The 14,649-nt window shown below is 38.3% G+C and overlaps 1 protein-coding gene across 1 annotated transcript in view; it reads right to left on the reverse strand.

The window, feature by feature from the left end:
• Brinp1 (BMP/retinoic acid inducible neural specific 1) overlaps nucleotides 1-13,848 on the reverse strand; it is a 136,833-nt gene extending 122,985 nt beyond the window's left edge. The window contains exon 1 of the mRNA XM_059255940.1: nucleotides 13,631-13,848. Coding sequence (XP_059111923.1) covers nucleotides 13,631-13,848 — 218 coding nt within the window. The remainder of the gene's footprint in view (nucleotides 1-13,630) is intronic.
• Between the last annotated feature and the right edge of the window lie 801 nt (nucleotides 13,849-14,649).

Genomic DNA, 14,649 nt, shown 5'->3' on the forward strand with positions numbered 1-14,649 from the left:
AGAGTGAGGTCTGACTTAAAGAGTTACACAAGGCGTCTTTGTGGTGATAGAACCATCTGAATTCTTGACTGTAAGAACCTCCTTACCATGTTGGAAACTCCTTATCAAGTTATAACAGTTCAAAATAATATATTTGAAAAATATCTAAATTTCCATTTCTGTTATTTAATCCCAAGTAATTTTTTTTAATTTTCTTTTCTAGAACATACAAAAACATTTTGTAACTTCTGATTTTTCTCAATAGTCTCAATACCGTCTCTCTGTTTTAATAAGAGTGACTTCAGACACAGGTAGAGTTTGTGCCACATTAGTCAACATCCTCTGAAAGGCTAGCTGATGTTCTCAGGAAACAATTTGCAAATTTTGCACTGAGATGGTCCCACAGAACAGCAGGACATGCCAACTGTTTCAATAAAAAATGAGTGACACTTAATCTTTATTGGGCCCTCATTGGGACACATATAGCTTTGCTTTCAAATATGGAGTACCTTTGTGAAGTTTTACTTTGGGCACTTTGAGAATTTACAAAATATTGCAAAAAATGAATGTGTAGCTTGAAATGATGAAGGTAGCATCTGAGATCAAAGTGTGAGAAGGAGTAGTAGGTAGCTTTGCTAATTGGAGAATTAGATGAGAAAAGTGCCCTTATTTTAGTTTTGCATGCATTAATTTTTTTTCTTCATATGACCAATAAGCATGCCAGGACATAAACACTTCATTAAGTTGTTTTGTTCTAGCCACTTAATAAACATAGTTATTAGTCTTTCTTTGGCCTAGAGGAAACACACCAAAAGTTCACTGAAGCAATAAAATCTTGAGATACAGTAAGGAATCATAGGAGCTTTTTTTGCCTTAAGATAAGGTTCAAAGTATTTTATAGAAAGTTCATGAGGCTTTCTGACCTGATTGTGCTACTTACTAACTGCTGGCATGCTAATATATTTTTCTGTGTTAACCCATACTAAATTACTTGCAGACTACCAAACAAGTCTTACTTGAGACTTCTTCAAACATATGCATGTGCATCCATGTGTGCATATGAGCACAGACACACACACACACACACACACACACACACACACACACACACACACCTGCTGTGGGATGTTCTGTATGGCAAATGTGTTGCTCTGATTGGTTAATAAATAAAACACTGATTGGTCAGTAGCCAGGCAGGAAGTATAGGTGGGACTAAGACAGAGGAAAATTAAAGAACAGGAAGGCAAAGAGGAGGAAAGTGCAGCCACTGCCAGGACAAGGAAGATATAAGGTACCAAAAGCCAGGAGCCACATGACAAAGTACAGATTAATAGAAATGGGCTAAATATAAGAGTAAGAGCTAGACAATGATAGGCCTGAGCTAATGGCCAAGCAGTTTAAATAATATAAGCATCTGTATGTTTATTTTATAAGTGGGCTAAGGGACAGCCAGGGCTTGGTGGGACCCAGAGAGAAAACTCTCCAGCTACACACACCACAATCTGAAAGTTTTCCTTGATCTTGCAAGACTGATTTTAGAATCTTTTCTTGACATAACTGCCCTGTTCCTAGCACTCCTCACACTAGGGGTCAGTTTGGCATTTTTCTTTGGCTCTTCCCAGTTGTTCTTTGGTGCTCTTGATGGGTCACTACTAATTTAATGACACTAAGGACTAGCATAATATCTGCAGATAGTATAAACCAACAGATGCACAGGCGGTTTCCTTCTTTTCATAAAGTACAGCAATCGAAAGCCACCCTTCAAGACTGAGACTCTCCTGTCATTTGTATTCAATTCCTTTCTTCTAATTCAAAGCACACTCCCCCATCAATGTGAAATAAAATGGCTGTCACACTAGAAGCATAGAGGGCTGTCAGAAGCTCTCAGGGAAAGAAGCTGCACTTTGCTGACCCTCTTTGAAAAACAAACCTGCAATTGCATTAAGCATAGTTACCGGCCTACACTAAAACACACACACACACACACACACACACACACACACACACACATACACACACACATACACACACACACACACACATACACACACACATACACACACACCTCACTCTGAGATGATGCTGATTGCTGTGAAAGAACACAGGTGGGAAACCACCCCTAGAGGCCTAAAGTCTCCAGAGCACTGCACATCGAAGACAACCTAGTAAGCATCCTGAAGCAAGAACTGGAAGATGAGATGTCACAGATTGCCCCAAGTCACCTGGACTAACTAATTAATTAGAAGCTTGCAAATCATGGGATGTATAATATATCTTGAACTGATAAATGTATGGCAATAGCCTGAAAATACCTTGCTGTTGTGTTGGCCTTTTATTCACAACACATGGGACCTCAGGGTATCGAAAGTTCTGTCTTTTTAGTCCTGCATCTCTGTGATTTTTGTTAGAAGTGTTCTCTTGGTCTAACAATGGTACATAGCCTACCTTTAGAAGTTATCTATAATACAGAACTCATGTTCTGGAAGTTCCAATAAGACACTTCTACAAGAGTCACTGTTGCAGAATCTCCAGGTTTTTGTGTTTCAGCTATTTGTTTTTGCTACCAGTCTTAAAGTACTTACACCATGTTATGATACAGTCTCTTTGTAGTGCTTCCAAATAACTTTGGGAATATCCTTTTGTTGAAGATGAAGATGGGGCTCAATTAATTTAAGCCATGTATTTAAGACTTAATGAAGGCTCAAATTAATGCTAGTTTCACTCTAAGAACTTGCTAAGCTCCATTGACAATTTTAGGGTTCACATCAACTTAGATACTGATTTCTATCTGGAAATATCCATCCAGGTAAACAATGAAGAGTCAGGAAGATATATAGGGTAGAATTCAAAATAACTTTCTAGACCAGTGTTTTTCAACCTTCCTAATGCTGCAACCCTTTAATACAACTCCTCATGCTGTGGTGACACTAAACACAAAATTATTTTTGGTGCTATTTCATACTTGTAATTTTGCTACTGTTATTAATCAAAATTTAAATGTTTTTGGAGATTGAGGTTTGCCAAAGGAGTTATGACCTACAGGTTGAGAACCAATGCTCTAGACAGTCTGAGAATACACTTTTAATGAGACCCAGTAATTCTTGTACCCAGACAGAAGGCCTTGAGAGTTAAAGAACTTGCCTGGAGGAAGAATCCTGAGCATTCTGGTTGCTCTCATTAAATACAAAGGTATTCAGCAGATTCAGAACTCTGCAAGAAGAATGTATCATGCCAAAGTTACAGAGCGTAAAGTAGGGGAGGGTGGGTTCAGATATAGCACACAAAGAAGCCTGTTGAGAGGGAAGGGTGATGTTAAGGTGTAAGTGTAACTACATAGTCCATGGACTCGGTCTTCAGTGATAAAAGTTTTCACTTTCTCTCTAACTATTCCTTTAGCTTTCTTCTTTCTCCCCTCTATCTATCCCTCATGCAATAGCCAGAGTAATGTTCCAAGTGTGCAACCACTCACATCAGTTTTATGCTTCGGACCTTCAACTTTCTTCTTCTTTTTTTTTTTTTAATTAATTTTTTTAACCTACTGAGTCCAATTAGTGCTGCCCATATGTGTGTGCATGTCACGTCATCCACTGGAGGATTAAAAACTACCAGTGGTCAAATCCCTCATAAACTTGACTCAGTCTTTCCAGGAAGCCTTCATCTACCAACAGCTCTTCAGATAGGTAGTTGTGGGGCATCATGAACTCCACCCTACTCCATCCTGTAATTTTTAGCTTGCTTGACTCACACAGCTCTTCTGTATATCACTAGCACTATTGTGAGTTTTCATGGGCAACAGACATACCATGCCCAGAAAATATATTACAGTATTCTCTGTCCTCCAGTACTTACCTTCATCCTTCTCCTATTTCACATTTTTCACAGTGGGGTGGGTGGAGCTCATTGTAGATGTTCCATGCAAGGCTAAGTACTGATAATAGCATATGCTCAGGACTTTGCACAGTAATGATTCTCTGCATTAATCACTATCTAGGGCAATAAGAATCATAAAATTTGGGGATATAATGATGAAATTTCTCGAAAAGAAACTTATTTTCTTGCTAAAGACCCAAGTTCAGTTATTATCACTCATTGGCAGCTTAAAACCATCCACAGGCATGTACAAGGTACACACATATATATGGAGGCAGAATCTAAATACATATAAAATGAATCTTTAATATTTTTAAAGGAATAATGAAAGTTTTAGATTTGTGCTCCTCACAACTTTGGTCAGAAATGCTTCTTTCCGAATCCATTGCAAATCTATGGCTCAGTCTTCCTCCAAGCCCATGTATTACACAATACAAAGTCAAAGTCAGTGTTTTCCAAATTGCTAAGCCTTTCCTCCATTAGCAAAAATAAGAATCAATTTTTGGGTAGGCACAAATATCTTACAAAGGATTTAGAAAAGAATAAATTACATTTGAGGGGTAAAGCAAAACATGTCCTAGTGTGTAATGTGTAATAAATAGGTGAAAGTTTTAGTGATTGTCCATTTAAAATACATATTTTTAAAATTTATGTCACTGACTAGAATTATTGAAAGTCAATGCAGAGTATCTTTCATTGCATGAATTAAGGTCAAAATATAAAAATAACTAGACACTACTATAAGTAGCTATCTAATATGACCCTGATAATTACCTGGAATTGGAAGGATGGTTAAAATGAACTAACAATCTCAATTTCCTTGGCTCTGAGGCCTAGATCTTACCATCAAAACCATTGAAAACACATGTACACAGTCCACGAGAATTTAGTCCCAAGCTTTGTCCTGCTTCCTTCCTAGGCAATGTTTCATCTGCCTGAGATGCTTCTCTCACTGGCTTCCCATGATAGCCCAAAACTCCTTTAACACTGGGCACACGACCCTTTCGGTAAAGTGCCTTCCAAAACTGTGTTCTTTCCCCTTCCACCCTTCCCCATCTTTGACACACCAATTCTATAGAAGATGCCTTTCCCTCCATAACCGTAGCTCCTGTAGCATTGTTCAGTAAGGGAGCTTCCCACATGGCACTGGTAATGACTCTTTTGGTCAGTCTTCCCCAAAGATACCATAGATTCTTTTAAGTCATCAATAAAAAATTTCTGCTCCCACCGTGCCCAAGGTTAGGTCATTAGGAATTTAGCAAACAATTTTAAAGTGAACGAGAAAGCTGCAGGTGGTCCAGAGGAAGATCTCCTATCATCTTTTGTTGTGGGTACTTGTACACTGTATGACTATGTAATGCTGTGATTGTTGTAATAAAAGGCTGAAAGGCCAATAGCTCTGAAGGATGTATAAGCAAGACTTCCAGGCAGAGAGAGAACTCTGCAAAGAAGAAAGGCAGAGTTGCCAGCTAGTGGAGGAGGAAACAGAATGTGCAAAAGGAGAGATAATAGACATGAGCCTTGGGGCAGGGCCGAGATTAATAGACATGAGTTAATGTAAGTTATAAGAACTAGTTAGGAACAAACCTAAGCTATAGGCCAAATGAACTTTAATAATTAATAAGAGGTCTCTGTGTCATTATTTGGGAGCTGGCTGACAGGACAGAGAAAGACTTGTTACAATCCTTAGCCCATGATTTAGGGCAGAATCTAAAGACCTAAGAGCTTAACTCCATGTCTTTTCCTAAGTTCCCCTACCAAAGCAGTAACTATTTGGGGGTCAGCTTAAAGACACTGTGACATGCTGCCTCTTCAAGAGAATGGGCAAATAAAATCCATTTATAGACACTGCTCCTGATTAAAGCTGGGCAATTGTTCTGCAGAGATTTCAATGGTTTGCAACTCACAGAAGACAGTCCAGTAATGACACAGGAGCAAGGAGGAAAACACTGCACAGGTACTCAATTGGTGGCAATAAAACCATCATTCATGGAATTGGAAGGTCAATTTTAAATAATCAATACTGCAGATTACTTTTGAATTGGCATGGCCCTAGAAAAAGTTGTTGGTTATCTTTCTCTTCCCACCTACATTTAAGGAAACTTACAGGAAATTTGGATCAAGTGAGGGTAGAGATCATTGCCCCCTACAGTGAACCTGAAATCAGCCATATGAACAAGGAACATTGTCCCTTATTCACCTTTTTTTTTTTTTTGAGCCAATGGAACATTCTCTAATAGAGAAAGAAAATCTTGCTTATTACAGCTGGCCTGAGTTATGTTGTTGTTGTTTTATTTTTCTGACACTGGTCATATATATCTAACTGAAAGAAAATGTCTAAACATCCTAGTCCCTAAAGAATACTTCAATCAGAGCAGCATTTCCAAGAATTCAGAATAAAGAATACCTGGAGTGGATTAGTAATTTTCCTGAAACACTTGTCTAAGTAAAAAAGCAAAATGATTCACCTTCATTTCTGAGTGCCTACCACTGAGTATACATTCATACCTGAACACTGCATGAAAAGACCTTTTCCATTTGCTTCTGCAACAAGACATGTTGAGATCTAACCTCTAAAGTGGGGCCTACCTTTAAACCACCCCAACTCAAATCCAAGAATACCTAAATCTAAGAAAAGTTAGTCTAGTACTCTTTTTAACACCTTCCGTTTTTCATTTTTCCAGAAATACAAGTTTCTTTCTCAATCTCTACAAACTGATTTTAAAACTTAAATTAAAAATAATTTAAAAAACATAATAAGCCTAATGATAGAACAAAATTGAAGCTTCTGATTCCATTCCTGTCAATCAAAACAAGATTCAGTCCAAAATACTCAAACTAAAAATCCCACATGATGATGGGACTTCCTAAGTTAGGTGCCAGGTACACCAACTGGAACCCAGAACAGCACCACTCACTTGGAATCTAAATGAACAAAGACAACATTTGAGACATCTTCCTCATCAGAAGGAGATATAGTCCAGGAGATTTGGCCAAATATCAGAAAATAGTCTAAGAGTAATAAAAGTCCTTCAGTAAAGAACCTTAGGTCTAGGTTTCCCCAATATATATTGACATCATCTGGGAGGCAGTACAACATAGTTAAGGATACAATCTATTGTATCAGACTTCCCTATAACAGCACCTATTTTGACATGAATTAAACTTTTACCTTGCACAAATTATGTAAATGAAAATAATGGCATAAGAAATTGCAAAAACTTATTGTAAATACCAGAGGCAATCACTTTAACAGTAAGCACAGTATGATGGTGGACACTGAAACTAATGTTAACATTTTTTAGTTGTTTTCTTCAACATTATTATACATAATAATTATTATTGTTATTAAACTCATTAGGAAGTTATTTTTCCAGAAAACACCTTTTAATATCATGTGGACTGATAATTACCACACTGACAGAAATATTATCCTAGCACCAAATGTCAAGGCTGCACACGGATTCAGAGGTTAGAGACTTCCTTCAAATTCAACCATAGTCCCTTGAATGGAACACAGGCTGGCTTCTCTCTCACATTTACTTTTCTGAAAGTTTCCTACAATGTCTACCACCTAATATATCTCTGGCTCCCTCATGCCTAGCTTCTGCCGTATTTGATTCCTCATTGTATATTAACGAGTGAGTGCTGAGTTAGAAACACTTCTCATTCATCTGAGAATCAACCACCCAACACCATATCCATTCATTTATTCAGTGAGCTTTATTACAAAATCTATTAAAAATATTTTGTGTGAAAGATATGAAGGAACATCAGGACCATACATTAGAGCTGAGATTCACACAATTCTGAAATAGATATGGAAGACAGGCAATTAAATTTGGTTTACCATTATTTGATTTACTTTCACCTTTCAGGTGCATATACCACGCTCAAAGTCAGGATCAGCATAAGCCACAAACCACTTCCATTGAAACCTTAGGGAGAGCTACTCAATAAAAAAAAAAAAAAGAAAGAAAATAAAAGAAAAAAAACACCTCAGCTACAGCACAGTGAACCTATTTACCACTGGCCTCCCTCTGACCCTGCTCTCCAGAATCAAAGTACACAATGGTACGGTAATTTTCCTACCAAAGTCACATTTAAAATTAATAAGTGGTAGGTAGGAGCAAGAAGATCAGGAGTTCAGGGCTGATCTATACCACACAGTGAATTTAAGGCTGGACTGAGGTATAGGAGTCCATGTCTTAAAAACATCTAAAAAAGAAAAAGCAACAAAAAGCCACTTTTGAAATAAATGACCAAATTTACAGCAATTACTAATGATCTCAAAATCTATTAACAGGCTGGGCAGTGGTGGCACACGCCTTTCATCCCAGCACTCGGGAAGCAGAGCCAGGCATATCTCTGTGAGTTCGAAGCCAACCTGGTCTACAGAGTGAGATCCAGGACAGGCACCAAAGCTACACAGAGAAACCCTGTCTCAAAAAACAAACAAACAAAAAATCTATTAACAGGTAATAGTAATATATATTCACCTATCCTAGTGCCCTGGAACAGAGGATAAAACTCAAGTTTTCTTATCTTTCTTCTATAAAATTCCTACCACTTTATACTCAATACTTCTTTTCCTCATCACAACTATACTAGACATTTAATACCATCTCAGTTTTATAAATGAGAAAAGTGAGCCTAGCAGACTGTAGATTGTAGTCAAAGGAAACTTGCTTTTGGATCCTAGCTTGGAGGCTGGCAAGTGTGTGACAGGATCAGTCATCTCACTCAAACTATGGAACAGGGTCACAGTTTCCTTCACAGGTTAGCTGTGAGCAGTTAATAACTAGCACATTTATGCTCTTAACCTAAAGTTAAACAGGTTATTGAAATTATTCTATCATAATTTATAGCTACAATTTAAACTTTTCAAAGTATTTTTGAATAGTGTGCGTATGATGAAGTTGGTAGAACAGAAGTAATTCTCTTTCTTTAAAGGAGAAGCTAGAGTACATGAGGAGGTATTCCTACCCTTGCTGTGGTTAGTTTTTCTTATTCCCTTTCTCCTCCTCTATCATTTGTGCCTCCGGTAACCCCCAGTGGGAGAGTCAGTGTGTGCTATGTATGCTTCCCTTTCCTCATTGCTTTTGGTTGTCTTCAACTTTGGAGCTACTAATGCCAACATACTTAACAGAGACTTCAGCTAAAATACATCTTGAGTCCCCAGACTCTAAACCCAGCTTCTCCCCCACAGGGACTTGCTATAATATTGAGATCGCAAAACTTCATGGAATACAGAATTTCAGAGATGGAAAAGGCTTTGAAGACTACCTTAACTAACTTACCTATTGGCCTTATGGGGAAAATGCCTCAAATCACTCTATTATTTCACCAAAAGAACGAAGAAAGAAGGTGTTTTTAAGGTGTGTTACTTTTTTTATATTGCATTTGTTTAACTCTGTGAAGTTGTGTGTTACTGTGCCTGTCTAAAATACCTGATGGTCTGATAAAGAACTGAATGGCCAATAGCAAAGCAGGAGAAAGGATAGGCTGGGCTAGCAGGCAGAGAGAATACATAGAAGGAGAAACCTGGGGGAGTGAGGAGAAAAGAGATGGAGGAGAAAAGAAAGAAGTAGCCAGAAAAGGAGGACTCCAGGGGCCAGTCACCCAGCCACATAACAAGCCACAGAGAAAGGTTTACAGAAGTAAGAGAACTGGAAAAGCCCAGAGGAAAAAGGTAGACCAAATAATTTTAAGTTAAGAAAAGCTGGCAAGAAACTAAGCTAAGCTAATGTCAGGAATTCGTAAGTAAGAAAAAGCCTCTGTGATTTATTTGGGAGCTGTGTGGTGCGCCTCTCCAAAAGAGTAAAAAGCAAACAACAACAGCAAGAGGTGGACAGGGTCAAGATCCTCTGACTTAGCTGAAGATTCCTCTACTACACCTTTGCCTATTTGAGAGACAAAACTTCTCTCATATTTGTACACCTCCCTTAGCTCAAGTCTCCAACACTATCTTTTATACTGTCTGAAGTGAGAGTATACACCTCACAAACTCAAACCATTGCATGCACTCATCTGATGGCTCTTCTTGTGCAGCCACATTGGAATGAACTTCTTCCGGGATTTTAATAGTGCTCACACTACCAATGGGAGTGAGTGACTCCTCACCATGACTCTACAATCTATAAACCGAATCTGTGCGCACGCAAGAAGATGGTTTAACCTGCATAGGTGAGGACATGACTCTTTCTTTTCCTGTTGTAGATTCCAAGTAACCCTTGGTGAACCTGAACTCTGGAGAGGAAGGAACTAACTGAGACTTAGGACTCAATTCTGAAATGCTTTCTAACATTGAATAATACGGAAGACTTTTAGGATAGCTCTTCCTTTAGGAAGCAATATCAATCTTCGGCATCCATGTTAGCATACAGCAAGCAAGACACACACACGTTGAAAAATGCTTTAATGTTTCAGCAAAGTGACAGATAGAAAGGAAACTGAATCAATTGACAACTGCCTCAGTAAGCATAATCTAGCTGGTGCTTGCTCTGACCTGCAACTGGATGAACATATGTCTCTGTGTATCCATTTGCATGTGTTTTCATGCACAGATTACCCCGAGAGTCAAATCAATGAACACAGAATTTATTACTTTCTAGGATACCAATCCTAGATGTTTTCCTTTGTAGTACTTAATATAAATGTGTACACACACGTGATTAATCAATGTCACTCTCTCCTCTGAGAGGAAAGACAGTGTTTATTTTGCTCATTATTGTACCATCTTCCTTAAACACATTGCTGAGTCTATAACCGTTGCTTAATAATTATTTAGGGATTAAATAAAAGAAAGACAGGATAACTAGATGACCAAGGGCTCGGCTTCTGGGTGGAACTCCATCATTTAATTAACCATGTAACCTTAGTTAAATCTCACATTTAATTTTAGAGCTAAAAGAATCTTAGAAATCATCTCACTGAAGGACTGAAATATTTGTTTAAATGTTGGATTCCAATCAAACAGAGAGCCCATGTGAAAACCAAATATTAAAGCAGGTGCAAGCCTTCTGTTTACAGAAGTGAAGGGCAGGGAGTCCTGCCTGGTCAGCCTTTTTGGTCTTCTCACCATACTGCAGTGGTTTCTATGGCTACTTAAATCAGTCATCAGCAATTCATGTAAGCACAGAGTGAAAATCATTAATATGAATCACCTCTAACTTGATAAATTAGGAAAGTGGGATAAGGAAACAAAGACAGAATCCCCTACCATTGTACAGTAAACAGATAATTTGAACTGGGACCCAGCTGCCCATAATTCTAACACATTTGTTAGTATAGTTATGGAGTAATAATCATACTTGGTTTCAAGCCCGTTTTCTAACTTTTCTTGGCTGTAAGACTTTGCTCAAGTCACTCATGAGATGGCCTTTTAAATAGAAACAACAACAAAAAAACAAACAAACAAAAAAACCCAAATGACCCTAACCTTGAAAGTGTCCTTGAGATGCTCAAAAGAAAGCCAAAGCTGTACACAAAATTAAGTTTTTATTTGATAATACACAGACAGAATTAGATATCTGAATCTCAAAGACTTAGGTCATGCCCCATCTTCAACACCTCAAAGCTCCAAATTATCCTGGATCAAGCATTTCAGAGATTGACACATCTGCTCCAGCAACCAACACATACTCATAATCCTTGGTTTATGCATAATCATAAACAGCAATAGTTGTATTCTGCTTGAAATGGTTTTAAGGATCCAAATTTGAAATGATGCAGTTAACTACTGTTCTCAGGTGATTTAAGAATAGTTCTCCCAAGAGGAAGCCTTTTGAATCAATCATTATGTTAGAATTCTGATATTTTCTTTCAAGAATAGAAATGCCAACATGTTTTTCATATTTGTACTCAGTTTCCTTATTTTATATACTCTATTTTCATTTCGCTTTGTATGTTACATTTTCATAATGCTGATAGGCACCTTTCCCTAGCAGTTCAATGATTATTTTCTACTTTTGAGGGCTCATAGAAAGTTCACCCATTAACTCTTACATATGCAGAACAATTACTGTAAGACTTCAAATTATTAGTGGGACAACTTTCACATGATAGGCATTTTCAGCTGGTTGAAAATTCAAAATTCACTCGTTTCCAAGAATCAGGACACAGAATGTCTTGGTTACTTTCCATATCAACCACTTGAAAGGCTTAAGTTTCAAATTCAGGCTTTGCTCTTTATAATCCAACATTCTCCTTCTACCTTTCTTATTTTAATTGTCTCAGCAATATTAGCATTTGCATTTTCTTTCTGGACATTAAGACAAAAGTTGCAGAGTGGTTTTTGCATTTCTTCAATTAAACTACAGTACCCTTTGTGTGTTTATGATAACAACCATATAACAAATGTAAACCTGAACATCAGTGACATCAATGGATGTTATACATGTGTGTGCAAGTGGGCACACACACACATGAGTATATAACACTGGAAGAGATGCCAGTCAGTTATATAGAGTTACATAATTCCAGTTAAAAAAGAAATAGAGGAATACATTCTAATTGAAAATGGTTTATAACTAATGAGGAATAAGTCTAGCATTTTTTAGATATGTCAAGGATATTATAGTTAAGTAGAATACGGAACCAAGAAAAATACATGAAGAAAATACTTCTGGTGTTGAGGATCAGAAAACAGCACTGCAAAGTACAGCACTTATTGTCCTGAGTCTATTGAACTAAAATTTATGCCATCATCTCCTGCCTTTCTGTCTCTTGTCCCTCTTTGTCACCCAAATCACCAAGTAGAATTCTCCCTGAAGTTAACTTACATGTCTACAGCTAGATTCTCTTAAAAGTAGCCCAATGGTTATGCATCCTCTTCCCCAAAAATCTCATCACCAGGTAATAGTAGCTCACAGGACAGGACACACTAGCCCAGATAGATTCCATCAAAAGCTGTCACCTCTTGTTATATAGTTGGATGCTCTGAGAAACAATTTCTACCATCTGATGCATTTTATCTACACCAGTCATTTCCCACTCATTTTTTCTCCTCAGAGTTCTCCTCGGAGTTTTCTGTAACTCAGGATGTTGCAAAAACTTCAGTCATCTGTCCCTTTCCTATGTCTCCTATTTTGCATGACTACTACCATGTGTATGCAAATAATTCAAGTTTTTCTCTTTTTAATCTGTCTACTAGACACGCACAATGTAGACACATTTACTGAACCTTCTTAAGGTCATTCCTGTACAGAACTTGGTCCCTTTTGGTTGGGTAAAATTACAGTTAAGTTAGCAACCAGTTCAGACTTGCTTTAAAAAAATGGTTCTTCAGTGACTGTCTCTACTTCCCCTCCCCCAAATTCGTGACTATATTTGGGTAGAAAACTAGATTCACTCATAGTACTTGTAAAACAAGAGGATTGTCATGACTATGGATACAGGTAAACGAAGGATTAAATCCAGTTTTGAAATTGTTTCTTTGGGAACCATTATTTAACCTAGTTTAGATTCAGTTACCTGTGTAACTGAGTAAAGCAGAGGGAAAAAAAAAAAACAAAATCTACATCACATGAATAGAAAGTATAAAGGAGATAATAAAACAAGCATCATCTCTAGTACACTAAGTACTCAAAAATTATTGGTTATTTGGACTCATCATATTAATACTTGGTGCAACGTTGAGTACATTCAATTAACAGCCTATAACAAGGTCATAATCCCTTATCTAAGATTCTTCTCCACACAGTCAGGTGTCAGACAATGCCTGGTCTCTCCAAAGCACAACAGAAATGAAAAGCAAAGGCTTTCTTAGCCTAAATCATACCTGTATATTTTATATCTGGTTGTAAATCCCTGACGGTGTCTTTCCACAAAGGATAGGTAGCTCCTGGAGTGGTGGAAAGGCCCCCTGTCTGAAATAAGCCAATCAAATTCCTTGGAGACATGTTGGTCTGTCCCAGCTGGCTCCTGGTGGGAGGGCTGCACTGAGATACGGCCCCATACAAACAGGAAGTAGAGGAGCTCAACAAACCTCCAGTTCATGCTTTTCTGCCGGCCTTTTTCCTCTCATTCTTGCTCCATTCTGTGGAGTCCTGGAGAGAAAGGAATCAAGGAGAGAGAAAGGAAAGAGGAAGGGATAGGGGGAGAGAGAAAGACAGTGAAAAGAAAAACAGGGTTAACATATCTCCATCAGAAGGTCATCGGTAGAATGCTTTAATGTTTATAATAACATTGGCGCTTTGTTTTGGGGTTTTTTTATAATTTAATTTAATTTGACATATCAGCCACAGATTCCCTTGTCCCCCCCCCCTTCCACAACCCACCCCCCATTCCCATCTCCTCCAGGGCAAAGACTCCCCTGGGGATTGAGTTCAACCTGGTAGATTCAGTCCAGGCAGGTCCAGTACCCTCCTCCCAGGCTGAACCAAGTGTCCTTGTATAAGCCCCAGGTTCCAAACAGCCAGCTTATGCACTGAGGACAGGTTGCGGTCCCACTGCCTGGATGCCTCCCAAACAGATCAAGTTAATCAACTGTCTCATTTATCCAGAGGGCCTGATCCAGTTGGGGGCTCCTCAGCTATTGGTTCATAGTTCATGTGTTTCCATTCATTTGGCTATTTGTCCCTGTGCTTTTTCCAATCTTGGGTCTCAACAATTCTCACTCACACAAACCCTCCTCTTTCTCGCCAATTGGACTCGTGGAGCTCCACTTGGGGCCTAGCCGTGGATCTCTGCATCCAGTTCCCTCAGTCATTGGATGAGATTTCTAGCACGACAATTAGGGTGTTTGGCAATCTTATCACCAGAGTAGGTCAGTTTGGGATTTCTCTAGACCATTGCCAG

Source organism: Peromyscus eremicus, chromosome 2 (genome assembly GCF_949786415.1).
Source record: "Peromyscus eremicus chromosome 2, PerEre_H2_v1, whole genome shotgun sequence".
Lineage (NCBI taxonomy): Eukaryota > Metazoa > Chordata > Mammalia > Rodentia > Cricetidae > Peromyscus > Peromyscus eremicus.